The sequence below is a fragment of the Bison bison genome, unplaced genomic scaffold, assembly GCF_000754665.1.
Source record: "Bison bison bison isolate TAMUID 2011002044 unplaced genomic scaffold, Bison_UMD1.0 scf7180017864481, whole genome shotgun sequence".
NCBI lineage: Eukaryota > Metazoa > Chordata > Mammalia > Artiodactyla > Bovidae > Bison > Bison bison.
Window position 1 is genome coordinate 1,629,042 of NW_011495041.1, and position 15,545 is coordinate 1,644,586.

The 15,545-nt window shown below is 44.1% G+C and overlaps 2 protein-coding genes across 3 annotated transcripts in view; both read right to left on the reverse strand.

Moving 5' to 3' along the window:
• The window catches only part of IL10RB (interleukin 10 receptor, beta), a 28,836-nt gene extending 23,441 nt beyond the window's left edge, over positions 1-5,395 (reverse strand). For both annotated transcript variants that reach the window (XM_010862290.1, XM_010862291.1), the window contains exons 1-2: positions 5,210-5,395; positions 2,728-2,851 (exon numbers count right to left, since the gene is read on the reverse strand). In XM_010862290.1, the coding sequence (XP_010860592.1) occupies positions 2,728-2,851; positions 5,210-5,258 (173 nt within the window). In that variant the 5' untranslated portion in view covers positions 5,259-5,395. The remainder of the gene's footprint in view (positions 1-2,727; positions 2,852-5,209) is intronic.
• Positions 5,396-6,849: 1,454 nt separating this feature from the next.
• IFNAR2 (interferon (alpha, beta and omega) receptor 2) overlaps positions 6,850-15,545 on the reverse strand; it is a 65,451-nt gene continuing 56,755 nt past the window's right edge. Inside the window, exons 8-9 of the mRNA XM_010862292.1 lie at positions 12,859-12,989; positions 6,850-8,405 (exon numbers count right to left, since the gene is read on the reverse strand). Coding sequence (XP_010860594.1) covers positions 7,662-8,405; positions 12,859-12,989 — 875 coding nt within the window. The 3' untranslated portion in view covers positions 6,850-7,661. The remainder of the gene's footprint in view (positions 8,406-12,858; positions 12,990-15,545) is intronic.

A 15,545-nucleotide genomic window follows, 5' to 3' on the forward strand; every position in this document is an offset into this window, starting at 1 on the left:
AACTAAAGCATCAATTGAGCAGAACACAGAGTCTTTCAGGTTATTCTGCAGTGACTTCCCTTTCATTAGGTCATTTTTAAATAGTATCTACACATACCTTTCTTTCCATTAAGTAGTTAATGTGATCTGTTCCCTGTATTTACACCTAGTTGTTTTAGATGTTTCCATATTAAAACCACCAGTACATTCTCTGAAGCCCCACCCTTGGCCACCCCTATGCAATGCACACAGACAATGAGAATTTGTGCTGTGTGACCACTCAGGCTGAATTCTAATCAAATGTTTTCTAGAGCCATAGAAGGGTAAACACATTTTTCAGGGTCAAATTTCTTCCACACCCAGCGTATGTTTTGTTTTCCCCAGCAGAGGCCCGGCTCGGTCTACACATCTATGCTCAGGAGACTGGAATCCAGGTTTCACTCTTAGTTATTTGCAGCTCTCATCTAAAAGACAAACATCTAAAACCAAACCCTTCTACTCCAATGGCAAAGAAACAAAGAACAGAACAATAAGAAATACACTATAGGGAGAGAGAGAGACAGAGAGGAAAGTTAATTTTCCACAACGAAACCCCCAGAGCTATCAAGACAGAGTGGAGAAAACACAGAGATGAAATTAACCAATCAAGGCTAGAAAATACACAGCATGGGAAAAAAATTAAGTCTCCGGCTGACCCATCTTAAGTCCTCGGGGAGACTGACAAAACTGGAATATGGACTGAGATGCCAGGACAGCACCACTGGCGAAACTGCCAAATCTTGATGCTGCTGCTGCAGTAATGTAAAAGGTTATCCTTGCTCTTATGAAACACACAATGACATATCAAGGGGCAGAAGGCATTATGTAGGACAGAGGCACTATCAGTTCAGTTCAGTTCAGTTCAGTCGCTCAGTCGTGTCCGACTCTTTGCGACCCCATGAATCACAGCACGCCAGGCCTCCCTGTCCATCACCAACTCCCGGAATTCACTCAGATTCATGTCCATCGAGTCGGTGATGCCATCCAGCCATCTCATCCTCTGTCGTCCCCTTCTCCTCCTGCCCCCAACCCCTCCCAGCATCAGTCTTTTCCAATGAGTCAACTCTTCGCATGAGGTGGCCAAAGTCCTGGAGTTTCAGCTTTAGCATCATTCCTTCCAAAGAAATCCCAGGGCTGATCTCCTTCAGAATGGACTGGTTGGATCTCCTTGCAGTCCAAGGGACTCTCAAGAGTCTTCTCCAACACCACAGTTCAAAAGCATCAATTCTTTGGCGCTCAGCTTTCTTCACAGTCCAACTCTCACTTCCATACATGACCACTGGAAAGACCATAGACTTGACTAGACGGACCTTTGTTGGCAAAGTAATGTCTCTGCTAGAGACACTATGGCAGACCTTAAAAACTGGTGAATGTGGATATAGGCTATTTGGAAGTTTTCTGCATTATACTTGATATTTTGAAATGTTTTATTACTTGGGAATTATTTTGAACTAAAAAGTTAAAAAAAAAGTGTAAACAAAGGTGATCTTATTTATATTTCTCCTTCTTCTTTGACTCAGCAAGCTCTGGATATGGTGGTAAAACGAGGAGTGTAGGATCAAAGCATCTGAGACTTGCATCTCTCCCGGCTCACGGAGGGTGTCTGCACCCCCTCCCAGCTCACTGAGGGCGTGTATCTGCCTTTATCTGTTTCTGAGCCACACAGGAAGCAGGTGTGCGGCTCACTGCCCTTTGGCCTCCTGTTGCTGTTTTGCACCCGTCACAAAGATGCGTCACCTGCAGCCCAGCCTGTGACATATGGTGGCAGGCCCGGCACAGGGAGAAACTGACAGGGAGGGCAGGTCCTGGGAGCTCGGAACATCACTGAGGTCACACTCACCCTTTCTTCTTAAGCCTCTGCTGTCTTCAGAGGAGACAGCTTTCAACAGCCAGCAGCTCTCTTACAATTCAGTTTCGGGACACCACCTCAGAGTAGCTGAGCACCCACTATGCAAATGATCTGTACCTCCCAGCACTGAGGTATGCAGTTTATAACCTAGGCGGGTGAGTGGTAAGCTAGCAAGGGGCTTCCTGCCTGCTTTGCATACCTCGGTTTTCTTGGATAGCTCCCACTTACAAACTGTTGGCTTTAAGCAATATTACTCTGGGCCTCCCTGGTGGCTCAGACGGTAAAGAATCTGGCTGCAATGTAGGCAACTTGGGTTCGATCCCTGGGTCGGCAAGATCCACTGGAGAAGAGAATGGTTATTCACTCCAGTATTCTTGCCTGGAGAATTCCATGGACAGAGGAGCCTGGTGGGCTACAGTCCATGGAGTGGCACAGAGTTGTCCACAACTAAGCAACTAACACTCTCATTTTCAGCAATACTACTCTAATAACTGGAAGATGGTCTCATCATTGGCATTTTTCTCTTAAAAAACATCAACAGTGATAAGCCTGATAAGTTCACATTGCAGCAAGCTGCCTTGGTGGCTGATGACACCCACGATCTATAGGCTAAAATGTCTGTCACACCATGAACCATCACAAGAAACAGAAGAAAGGATTTTACTGTCTGTTTTCAGGGAACAGAGCTTTCACAAGAATTCTGGGACAGAATGAAAAAGGCCAGGGGAAATGCTCTCCCTGGGCTGTTATGGTCACTTGGGTGACAGCAGTCAGGCTCTCTCCTTGGTCCAGCCCAGTGACCAGCCCTGCCAAGGCCACCATCCTTTGGTGCCCTCCTGCCAAGAGCGGCCCAGACTTGCCTTTGGTACTGAGCTGTGAACGTCAGATTCCCCTTGGGAAAAGCAGGTGACTCCCATCGTAGAATATTCTTGAAATTAACTGAATTCATTCTGACATTTTCAGGAGGTGGAACCATTCCTAATGCTGTAAACATAAAGGGAAAAAAGTTGGCAACTCTCTTTCTCAAAATAGTTGCCCAAGAAAATAACCATGTCCAATACTCAGGTCATGTACTCTGGCTCAAAGTCTTCACATGGGCTTGTGGGAGAGGGAGACACGCTTTAGCAGTGCTGAGGAGTCTGAGATGGTATTTGAAGAGAAGAAATTGCTAAGGGGAGGACAGCAATAGAGACGTGGGGATGGATGAGGTGACCTGGAATTTGGGTGGTGGCAGAAAGGTGTGAGGGCTTTCCAAGTGGCTCAGTGGTAAGGAATCTACCTGCCAATGTAGGAAACGTGGGTTTGATCCCTGGGTCAAGAAGATCCCCTGGAGAAAGAAATGGCAATCCACTCCAGTATTCTTGCCTGGGAAATCCCATGGACAGAAGGAGCCTGGTGGGCTACCGTCCATGGGGTCACCAAAGAGTAGGACATGACTGAGTGACTAAAACAACAACAGAAAGGTGTGAGGGGGTAGATTTTAAATCTATTTCCAGATGTATAAACTTTAGACTTCCTGATACATTTGGTGTGAAGAAGTAGATGTTAATAGCCACTCCCTGCTTAAGCACCTTATGCTCTGACTGGGGCTGGGGGTGGAAATCAAACACCACCAAATATTCACTGAGAGGACTGTTGCTGAAGTTGAAGCTCCAATACTTTGGCCGCCTGATGCAAGGAACTGACTCATCGGAAAAGACCCTGATGCTGGGAAAGATTGAAGACAGGAGAAGGGGACGACAGAGGATGAGATGGTTGGGTGGCATCACCAACTCAATAGACATAAGTTTGAGCAAACTCCAGGAGACAGCAAAGGAAAGGAAAGAGAAGCCTGGTGTGCTGCAGTCCATGGGGTTGCAAAGAGTCAGACACAACTGAACAAAAACAACAATTTTAGGATTTGCATTAGGTTTGAGATACTGAAGGATACATAAGTAGGAATGTCAGAGACAGCTGGATGAATAAGCCTGGGGCACAGAGGGTAGATTTGAGCTAGAGATAGAAATAGTTGTTAAACTTTTTAACAGAAAATGCCAAACATACACAGAAGTACAGAGAAGAGTATAATAACTGCCACCGGACCATCACCCAACTAGCACCAACAGATAGAAATTTGAAAGTCACGAGCCCATGTTGTTGTTGTTCAGTCACTAAGTTGTGTCCGACTCTTCTGCAACCCCATGGACTGTAGCCCACCAGGCTCCTTCTAACCATGGGATTTCCCAGGCAAGATTACCGGAGTGGGTTGCCATTTCCTACTCCAGGGGATCTTCCCTAACCAGGGATCAAACCTACACCTCCTGCACTGGCAAGATAAATTCTTTATCACCAAGCCACCAGGGAAGTCCAGTGTTAGTGTTAGTCCCGCCACAGTGTTAAGACTCCTTGGCACCCCATGGACTGCAGCTGGCCAGGCTCCTTTGTCCAAGGAATTCTCCAGGTAAGAATACTGGAGTGGGTTGCAATTTCATTCTCCAGGGGATCTTCCCCTCCCAGGGAAGGAACCTGGATCTCCTGCATTGCAGGCAGATTCTTTACCATCTGAGCCACCAGGGAAGCCCAGAGTTGGTATTTAATGCCAAGTTCTGCTGGTAGCCCCCAGAGAGGTAGTAGTGTAGGAGAACGGGAGAAGAGAACTGGGTATGAACTTGGCTGATAGAGGTGGAGAATCCCAGGGAGAAACAGCCTGATATAGGTGGGAGGGAAGCCGGAGAATGAGAGATCCATCAGAAAGGAAGGAGGGATCCATAGTGTTATTTGAACCTGGGCAGGCAGTTTGGAGGACTATCCTGTAGCCCAAGTGGTAAAGAATCTGCCTGCGATGCAGGAGACCAGGGTTCAATCCCTGGGTCGGGAAGATCCCCTGGAGGAGGGAATGGCAACCCACTCCAGTATTCTTGCCTGGAGAATTCCATGAACCGCTAGAGAAGCCTGGCGGGCCCCAGTTTATGGGGTCGCAAAGAGTCGGACACGACTGAGTGACTAACACACACACAGTTTGGAGCAGGACAGGAAAGGTTTCACTGGATTTAGAACTCAGAAGCCCTAGAGCTGTAGGAGTTGAGGGGCAGAATTCAGACTTTGGAGTGCTGGGCCTAACAGCCCGCCCAGGAACTTAAACTTTGAGTGCGCCTCTGGGGGTGTGCTCGGAGGAGGGCGGGGGGGTTGTCTTTGGGGGTCAACGCTGCCCGGCGTCGTAGCCACGCCTCCCGCTTCCCGCGCTCACTTCCTCCAGTCGGGACGCAGCGCCACAGGCGAGACGGGGTCCCAGCGCGGGCAGCCCCGGGGGTCGAGCCGACGCCCCGGAGGCTACCCGGCGTCCCCTCCCCGCAGACCCCTCACCTGACATCAGGAGGCAGCCGCCCAGCCAGCTCCGGAGGCTGCGCGCCATAGTCGCGCCGGGACCCAGGAGGGCGCTCAAGCGGGGGAGCCCCGCGGACAGCCGCCAGGCACCGGGGCACACCCCCCGACCCCTTACGCCGGGGTCGCACGTACGCGCGCCCGCCTGCCAACTCCGAGGCTGCTTCCGGGAACCGGGGGAGGGGCGGGGCGATAGAGGCCCCGCCCTGCAGGGCCCGCCCCCGTCTGGGCCCCGCCTCTCGCGCCCTGCTCCAGGGGCCGCTGTCAGCCGCTTGACTGTGGCCGAAAAGGAGGTGAAAGGGGACTTTTCCCCTGCGGGTGAGTGGAAAACACCGTTAGTAAAACAGGGTGCGAAACTGTACATGCAGTGTCCCCGATTACATTAAACGCATGCTTTGAAAGGAGCCCTCAAGTTAAATGAATACACTCCATATAGTAAAGAATGTGCCTGCAACGCAGGAGACCCGGGTTTGCTTCCTGGGTCAGAAAGATCCCCTTGGCGAAGGGCATGGCCATCCACCCACTCCAGGATTCTTGCCTTGAGAATTCCGTGGACAGAGGAGCCTGGGGGGCTGCAGTCCGTAGGGTCTCAAAAGAGTCGGATACGACTGATAGACTAACACAGAGCCAACCCAGAGTTGGTATCTGGGTGGTGGGATTAAGGGTGGTGATGGTTTTTTTTTTTTTTTTCCTTCTGTTTTTCCTGCTTTGTACTTTATTCAAAGAAGATGAGGAATGATCTTCAATATTTGGGAATACAGAGGTCTATCAGAAAATACAGCAATTCATTTTGAGCTAATTCTAATTCATCCTCTGTCTCTCTTTTTTTAAAATATATTTTTCCCTCCCTTCTTGCTGTTATATTAGTTTTTGTCCAGGTAAATGCTAACTCACATAGTGTTCAGTTCAGTTCAGTTCAGTCGCTCAATCGTGTCTGACTCTTTGTGACCCCATGAGCCGCAGTACACCAGGCCTCCCTGTCCATCACCAACTCCTGGAGTCCACCCAAACCCATGTCCATCGAGTCGATGATGCCATCCAACCATCTCATCCTCTGTCATCCCCTTCTCCTCCTGCCTTCAATCTTTCCCAGCATCAGGGTCTTTCCCAACGACTCAGGTTTTTCTTAACACTGTACCGTATTCCCCAAATTTTCTCCAGTGAACAGTTGCAGTCTCTATGATCGCCTCTCCCCCGCAAATAAACTGATTTTAAAGCATTCCATTAGCAAATCTAGCTTGAGAGGATCTTCTTTACTTTAACTCCCCTCTCCCCTCAGGGATAAGCGGCAACAGAGAACCAAGTCATTAACGTGACCAGAATAATTTCTCTCACAAGACTGCTGACAAAGGCTTAATTTCCTCCTTTTCAATGCGTTAGTAGCAGTGATGAGGTTGGAAAACCCAGAGCAGGGTAAGTACTAGGTGATGTAAGACACTGGCTGACTTCTGTCGCTAGAACATTCCACAGGAACACGAGCTCAGGGAAGCAGAAGGTCCCTTTGGCTCCCAGAGGCCACGAAGTAGAGGGAGTTTTGTGTAACCCAGAGATGCCAGCAGAACTACACATCTGCTGCATATATCTCCTGTCTAATAAGAAACAAATGTGGAAACATTTCCAAGTTTATATTAAAAAGTATGTTTTATTTTTTACCAACCACTGTACAAAATTATATCTTAAAATATGACACAGACCCTGTCCCTCTGCCTTATGCAAATGTTTCTCTATTAGTCACCTGTCTGGCACCAGAGTTATTATGTGTGTATGTGTCTGTCTTCCTCACTCAGATTGAGGAGGGCTGAGAGTTGAATTCTCAAGAGTGTAGGCGACACAATATTATCTAGGGGTGCCCCAGACTTGGTTGGGGCTTCCTTTTTTCCAATCCCAACCCAGAGCATGTGCTTCTGTTTCCTCGTGCGTGTCCTTGCTTTCTAACTGCCCACCCTCCCTTCTCTTTTTCTGTGGCTTTTCTGGTCTTTCCTCAAGCCTGTGGGGGGGGGGAAAAAAACCACTGCTGACTGCTCCTGCTATGAACTCTGCTGAATGTCTTCCTTTTCTCTCCCTACTCCACACTGACCCGATTTAATAATTTCCCAGAAATCTTACAGGGCCCTGGAACATCGCCTGAAAACCACAGGGAACTTTGTTCTTTACTCTGGGAAACATGATGCAGAATCATTAGACATCCATGACAGGAAAGGGAACAGGCAGGGCATTTTCCCCATCAAGGCAAATTGCCTTGAACAGGTAAACAGTGCACTGAATAATAGCTGAATGCTCTGTTTCCCCCCTCCCCTCCCCCCAGAGTGAGCATTTGCATAGATGATGTCACCAGTGTCCTACTCCTCCCCAGGGAGAACACTGGGAGGCCCCAAAGGAGCAAGTGCAGGTGCTGGGGGTGGGGGGTGAAGTCCGGAGGCAGCGTGTGTCCAAGTTAATTAAATTTTTTTAGATTCACTTGTCTTACTATATACCCATCCCCCATGTCAACATCTGACTCGGAAGTGTCACTTTTATCAGAAGGAGCATCTTGGGGCCTCGGGCACTCCGTAGAGGGGTTGGTGAAGGGCAGCTGTGTCCCTTCTTCACTGGCCACCAAAACGCTTGATTCTGTCTCGTTGAGGTCCTCCAGCTCGACTGTCTCTTCTGGACAAGATGGGGACATTAGAGTGACTTCTGAGTCCTTGTCATCCTCAAGGGCTCTCACACACACAGAGTTCAAATTCACGTTGAAGACGATTCTGCCCTCAGACCCCTCCGTGGAGTCACTGTCCTCCTCGGAAGTGGGGTCCTGCCACAGAGTCCCTCTCGTCTGGTAGCCCCCACTTGTGCCTTCCGACTGCCAGGGGCCGGGCCCTGGTGCCATGGGGGTCTCGGCGTCCCCCTTGGGCTCAGGCAGATACGGCTCCTCAGCACTGGGCTCACTGCAGTCCTCCAAGCTGCAGTCCTCCAAGCTGGCTGAAGTGGTGGAAGTTGGACACAGCTTGCCCGTTAGTCCGTGCTTGGTGTAACCACCTGAATTTAAGTGGGGAGCTGCCTCATTTTCGATGTCATTTTCATCGTCATAATTATAATTCCACACTTTCTTCTTCCTGTTGACGTGAATGACTTCCACGGTAGCCACTTTTTCCAACGGGGGCAGCTCGGGAAACACCCAGACTGACAGTTTATAAAAATTCTTTAAAGAAAAACAAAAAAAGAGAGAGAGAATGATCAGTCCTGAGTGTTTGTTCTCTATCTTTTTGACATCTTAAAACTTAATGGAGTTAACTAACTGCACAGAGATGGGAAAGGTGGCCATGAAGATGATGACAGCAACCACAACAATAGCGGACAGTTACACAGGGTTCACTGTTTGCGGAGTACTGCTTTTAGTAAACTACACGTTATAATTCATTTCATCCTCACGACTTCTCTATAAAGTAGGCTTACTAGTCTTGCTCCACTTTACAATGCAGAGAGGTTAAGAAACTTGCCCAAGTTGCAAGGAACACTCAGTGGTGGAGGCTGGGTTTCAAACTAGGAGGCTGCCTGCAGTAGAGACTGGCCCACTCCTTCCCACTGCTGTCCCCTTGCTGCTTCTTGCTTGTTAGGGGAATCTATCCATCAGTAGTTTTGATAGATGGATAGATTTCAACTGGATAGATTTCACCTCCGGATTGCTGACATTCTTATGGGTGTCAGGAAACTGAGTAAGGAGAGATTCTAGGGAGCTGATCCCACTGGGGTCAGAGGTCCCTGGACTGGAGGACCTTAGAGATGCAGGTGACCCCTAAAGGGTCAGAGTTGAGAAGGAACAGAGAGACTGGAGGTTGCTCTAACCCAGCACCTCCAAGATACAACAGGTGAGGTGGGCTAAGGAGACCGGCTACAGTGGGGTCATGGTGAGGAGGGTGGTCGTGAGATTCCCTTTGCAGACCGTGAATCATCATCAGCATCCTTCTCCTTTCCATTGTCTTGGTCAAGCTGCCCAATGTGACAAGTCTACTTTTCCCTGACTCTATTCAGATACAGCCTTAGGATGAATTGTTCTATTGGGTTGTTTCGTCATTTTTCTTATTTATTTATAGGGGCTGTTTGTATAACCTTGGGCTTCCCACGTGGCCCTAGTAGTAAAGAACCTGCCTGCCAGTGCCAGAGACAGAAGAGATGCGGATTCGATCCCTGGGTTGGGAAGATCCCCTGGAGTAGGAAATGGTAACCTGCTCCAGTATTCTTGCCAGGAAAATTCCATGGACAGAGGAGCCTGGCAGGCTATAGTCCATGGGGCCACAAAGCGTTGAACACGACTGAGTGAGCACTTATAGAACCTAGATGTTAATTATTTGTTGATTGTTTATGCTGCATGGATTTTCTCCTAGTCTGTGGTTTAACGTTTTACTCTTGTTATGATGACATTTAATGGAAAGAAAATTTCCGTCTTAATTTAAGAAGGTATATCAATTTTCTTTCTCCATGGTTTCTGCTGAATCTTCCTTATCTTTAAGTATGACTCCTATATGCCCTTCTAAAACTTTTAATAGTTTTGCTGTTCATATTACAGTCTTTAATATGCCTGAAACTGATGTTTGTGTATAGTGTGAGGTAGGAATCTGATTTCATTTTTCCCCACATGGGTAGCATTTACTGACCTCAATCCTTTCCCCACAGCAATTCCTACAAAACCCTAAGCCTAACCTTATTTCCACATATGTGAGTCTGTCTCTGGGCTCCCCATTTGACTAGATCTTTGTTAATGCCTTTCAACAGGGTTTGATAATTTTCTCCACAATGGGCTTGTGACATCTTCTGTTAGATTTCTTCCTTAAATACTTTAACAAATATTTTTATTACTATTGTAATGACGTTTTAAAAACTGTATGATTTCACTTAAATTGCATGATTCCATTGAACTGTATGATTCTAAGGTCAAAACCAGGTAAGACTAATCTATGCTGTTAGAGTGTAGAGAGTGGTTATCCTGGGTGTGGGCAGTGGCTGAGAGGTGGAAGAGAGACTTCTGGAGGGGGTTGGTCATGTTTTCTTTCTTGATCTGGATGTGACTTATGTGGGTTTGTTGAGTTCGTGAAAATTCAGTTTTTTGCTATGACTTGTGCACTCAATTTCTTGGATGTTGAAAAGCAACTTAATAGAAAAACATATTTATTTTTAAGTGGCTGTTGCTAGGGTATAAAAAGCAGCGTTTTTATGTTGATTACTTTGTGTGTAACAAACTTATTAGTCTAAATAAGTGGCTAATGTGGCTCAACTTATTAGTCCTAATACCTCATCCCTAGATTCTGAATTTCTTACTTAGCCAGTCATATCATCTAATAATGATCATTGTCTCTGCCCCCATTTTTCAGACTTTAACCTCCATAAGGGCATCTTTTTTGTTTGTTTTATTCACCTCTAGATCCCCAGCACCCAGCACATGTGGATATACAGTAAATACACAACACATATTTGTTACATGCAAAAGAGGGGGTGGAGGAGGAGGAAAAGAAGAGAAGGGGGAAGGCGGTGGGGGGAGAGGAGGAGAAGAGAAAAGACAGTTTAAAATTTTTAACTTCTGTTCTTGTTTAGACATGCATACACAAACATACTAGACCTAGGGTGTTCTGTTTTACTGTTCCTAGAGTTTGTACTTAAACACAGAGCAACACTTTTTACTGGAGAAATAGCAGACAGACACAAGATAACTATACTTGCTTTCATTACTTGGAGATAACATAATAACTGGTATAAATATAATTGGCATATAATTTGGGTTCATTTTAAGGACAGGAAAAACCCAGGGAGACCTGGGAGAAGGGTTAGTAATGAGTTTAGGTAATTCAGGCAGAAAATTATCCAGGACATGATGGGTGTAGTGCTAGGGGTTTTTATATCTCAAGGCTGCATGAGAAACATCAGTTGGAGTGGGATTTATCTAAGAGCTCAAAGCCACAGCTATACATGGCCAACGGAAGAGTTGGAGTGGAGGCTGAGAGTAAGCCTGCAACTGAACAGTAACATAAAAAACTCAAAAAGATATACTGTTAAAGCTACAAAAGATTAAGTTATACTGATAGATTAAAAAAAAAAAAAAACCACGACAGGGATCACAGTATGGATAAAATCCAACACAGAGCCATTTACTTCTCGTAAGCCACAGCCAAATGCCACCTAGGTTCAAATACTAATTATAATGAAAAACTCCACAAGCACCCCTCCTCCCAAACAGTCCATCCCCCAACTCAACCTAAACAAACAAGAACAAGAAAAAGAAGAGAAGAGCAGTCATAACAGAGTGAAATAATGCCAGTTGCAAAGACTTGGATGGACCTAGAGACTATCATATTAAGTGGAGAAAGACATATTAAGTCAGAGAGAAAGACAGACATCATACGCTATCACTTATTTGTGGAATCGGAAAAAAAAAATGATACAAATGAACTTAGAGAATCCTGATGGGCTATAGTCCGTGGGGTCACAAAGAGTCAGACATGACTGAGCGACTCACACTTTCACTTTACTTTTTCATTACTGTATAAAAGTAGGTAAACAATAAGGACTTATTGTATAGCACAGGGAGCTATATTCAATATCTTGTAATAAGCTATAATGGAAAAGAATCTGAAAAAGAAATTATATATATTCTTTTTCAAACTCTTATATATATATATATTATTAAACTGAATCAGTTTCTGAATGCTTGAACACAGCATTGCAAATAAACTATACTTCAATTAAAAACATTTAAAGAAACAAAAGAATAAAAAAAAAGGACTATACTTTTACCACCTGTAGAGAGAGATTTATTTGTGGCTATTTAAAAAATAGAAGGTGAATGAGTTCAAACATAGAATATCTTCTAATGTAGAAGGAACTATCTGAATATCTTCTAATGCAGAAGGAAAGTGACAGGACAGGGAAAATGAAAAATGATGGGCAAAGTGGTTGAATCAAAACATGTGAGGAGGTGTTAGAAATATGTAAGATCAGTACCTAGACTTGGTTGAGTGCCAAAGATTCTGAGCGGGAAGAATATGCCTCATGAAACACAGAGAAAACACAAGACCAAGTGGCTGGTTCCACTTACGAAGGACACACATAAGAGACCCCTGGGGGACCGTTATACTATGATAAATGAGTACAAGTAGAAAAAAAAAGATTAATCAATGTAGGCAAAGCTTTGGAGAAAGCTGTACAACATGATGTTGACACTAGCATTATAAATCAGTTCTTTATATTTTCATATAAGATATATTCACTTTGTGTATATATTCCACATAAGTAATCCAAACTAAAATGACAACCTGTATTAAAATGTTCATTGTGTTACTCCTAATGGCCGAAGAAATGAAAGGAAAAGAAATAATGAAAAGGAAATCAATCCAAATGCCCGACAGCTGAGAAATGATTAAGGAAAAAGGAGACATTAATAACAATGGAACACTGTGACGATGGAAAATCATATGTGGACAAAGTATGAAAAGAAAGCAGAAAATGCAATATATAGGTTTATAGGAATGGTAAAGAACCCAGAGTGATACAACACCTTGATGCTTTGAGAAAATAGGGTTTCTTCTATGAAGATATTTAAGTATATAATAAAAATTCTTAAGTCAAAATGAAAAATAAAGGTAGAAATGAAAAAAAATACATACCAAAACTTTGGGGAAATCATTTCTTAAGCATATATAGCCAATCCGTTTCAGTATCATTACAGTGCTTATGAAGACAGCAGTTATTAAAAACAGAGTAATTATTCCTCCTATTGTAGCAGATTCTGATGACTCTGTTGATGAAAAATTAAATGGCTTTATTTAAAAGTAAATCCACTGAACACTCACAGTTGGGAACAAATGTATATTAATCTGGTGGTGGAAGGGTTTATTATGGGGGCAAAAGTTGGAAAATCTACTGTTTAATATCAAAGAATGGAAAGTAATCCAAGTATACATTTTTAAAAAATGTTAAAATTCAGTTTCTAAAAGTAAAGTTTCTTCCAGTTGATAATTATGCTTTATGACTGCATTGTCCAATAATGTGGTGGTTTAGCCACATGTGACCATTTAAATATAAATTATCCAAAAAAAAACACGAAAAAACAAAAAACTGTTTCTGAGTCATACTAGCCAGGTCTCCAGAGGGAGTTGAAAAAGGGAGTTTGTCTGAAGATGACAATCGGGTCACTTGGAAGCTGGACTCTGGCCATGCCAGAACCCAGAACTGGGGTGTGGTAGATCTTGTTTTGTCCAGTTATGAGTTCTCCTTTAGCTTCTTGTCAAAATAACTTTTCGAAAATTTCAATTTTCTGAATGTAAACAGCTTTTTCCTGTAAGTCCAACTAGGCTGAGAAGAAATCAGTACTTATAGAATTAAGGCTGTCTTTAATATCCAGAAAATCTTTTATTAATATTAATCCTATAACCACAGCCTCAAGCAAAACAATACAGGAGAAAAACAACTAAAGATGGCTCATATCTTTCTAATGTCTTTTAAAAGGTTAAAGAATGGACAGAAAGAAACTCGGTGAAGATCTGAGCCCTTAGACGGCAGAAGACTCATGAACCCCTTTCATTCCCATCAAGAATGAATGGGCCGTCATCAAGAAAATTTACAAATAATAAATGCTGCAGAGGGTGTGGAGAGAAGGGAACCATCCTACACTGCAGGTGAGAATGCAGACTGGTACAAACTTAAGGAGAACAGTAGGGAGGTTCCTTACAAAACTAAAAATAGAGCTACTATATGATCCAACAGTCCCACTCCTGGGCATGTATACAGAGATATATGCGCCAGTGTTCACTTCAGCACTATTTACAATCACCAGGACATGGTGCAACCTAAATGTCCATCTACCGAGGAATGGATAAAGAAGACTGTGTACATATATACAATGGAATATTACCAAGCCATAAGAAAGGATGAAATAATGTCATTTGTAGCAACACAGATGGACCTAGAGATTGTCATACTGAGTGAAGTAAGTCATATAGAAAAAGACAAATATATGATATCGCTTATATGTGGAATCTAAAAAAATAGTGCAAATAAAACTTATTCACAGAACAGAATAGATTCACAGACGTAAAAAACAAACTTATGGTTACCAAGGGGGAAGTGGGAGAGGGATAAACTGGGATCGACATATACACATTACTATATATAACGTAGCTAACTAATAAAGACCTACTATAATGCACAGGGAACTCTTCTCAATACTCTGTAGTGACCTATACGGGGAACGAATCTGAAAAAGAGTGTATATATACATATGTATAATCGATTCACTTTGCTGTATACTTGAAACTAGAGTAATATTACAAATCAACTATATTCCAATAAAAATTTAAAAAAAAGAATGAAGATGTGTCATATCAATGGCAGCTATAGAATCAGATCTAGTCATAAAGGCACACCTTTATAATACAAAATCCTTACATGTATAGAGCTTACATTCCTGAAGAGGATTCTGTGAACCTACGTGGTTTCTTTGGAGGAGCAATATGATGTCATGGGATCTTGACCCGTGGGTCCCACCCCTCTGAGTCCCTTGAACTAGAATTTCTATTTCGGCTCTGCTTCCAGGGAATGTAAACATGACACCACCCTATTTAAAAGAGACCTGGGGCTTCCCTGGTGGTCCAGTGGTAAAGAATCTGCCTTGCCATGCAGGGGATGTAGACTCAGTCCCTGGTCTGGGAAGATTCTACATGCCATGGGGCAACCATGCACTGCAACTAAGACTCAATGCAGTCAAATTTTATATACATATATTCAAGTTAAAGAGACCTACCAGATGTTCAAGCTGGTTTTAGAAAAGGCAGAGGAACCAGAGATCAAATTGCCAACATCTGACGGATCATCAAAAAAGCAAGAGAGTTCCAGAAAAACATCTATTTCTGCTTTATTGACTATGCCAAAGCCTTTGACTGTGTGGGTCACAATAAACTGTGGAAAATTATGAAAGAGCTGGGAATACCAGACCACCTGATCTACCTCTTGAGAAATCTGTATGCAGGTCAAGAAGCAGCAGTTAGAACTGGACATGGGCTAATCTAACTGGTTAGAACCAGTTAGGACTGGTTCCAAATAGGAAAAGAAGTATGTCAAGGCTGTATATTGTCACCCTGCTTATTTAACTTAATAAGGCTATGGTTTTTCCAGTGGTCATGTATGGATGTGAGAGTTGGGCTGTGAAGAAAGCTGAGTGCCGAAGAATTGATGCTTTTGAACTGTGGTGTTGGAGAAGACTCTTGAGAGTCCCTTGGACTGCAAGGAGATCCAACCAGTCCATCCTAAAGGAGATCAGTCCTGGGTGTTCATTGGAAGGACTGATGCTAAAGCT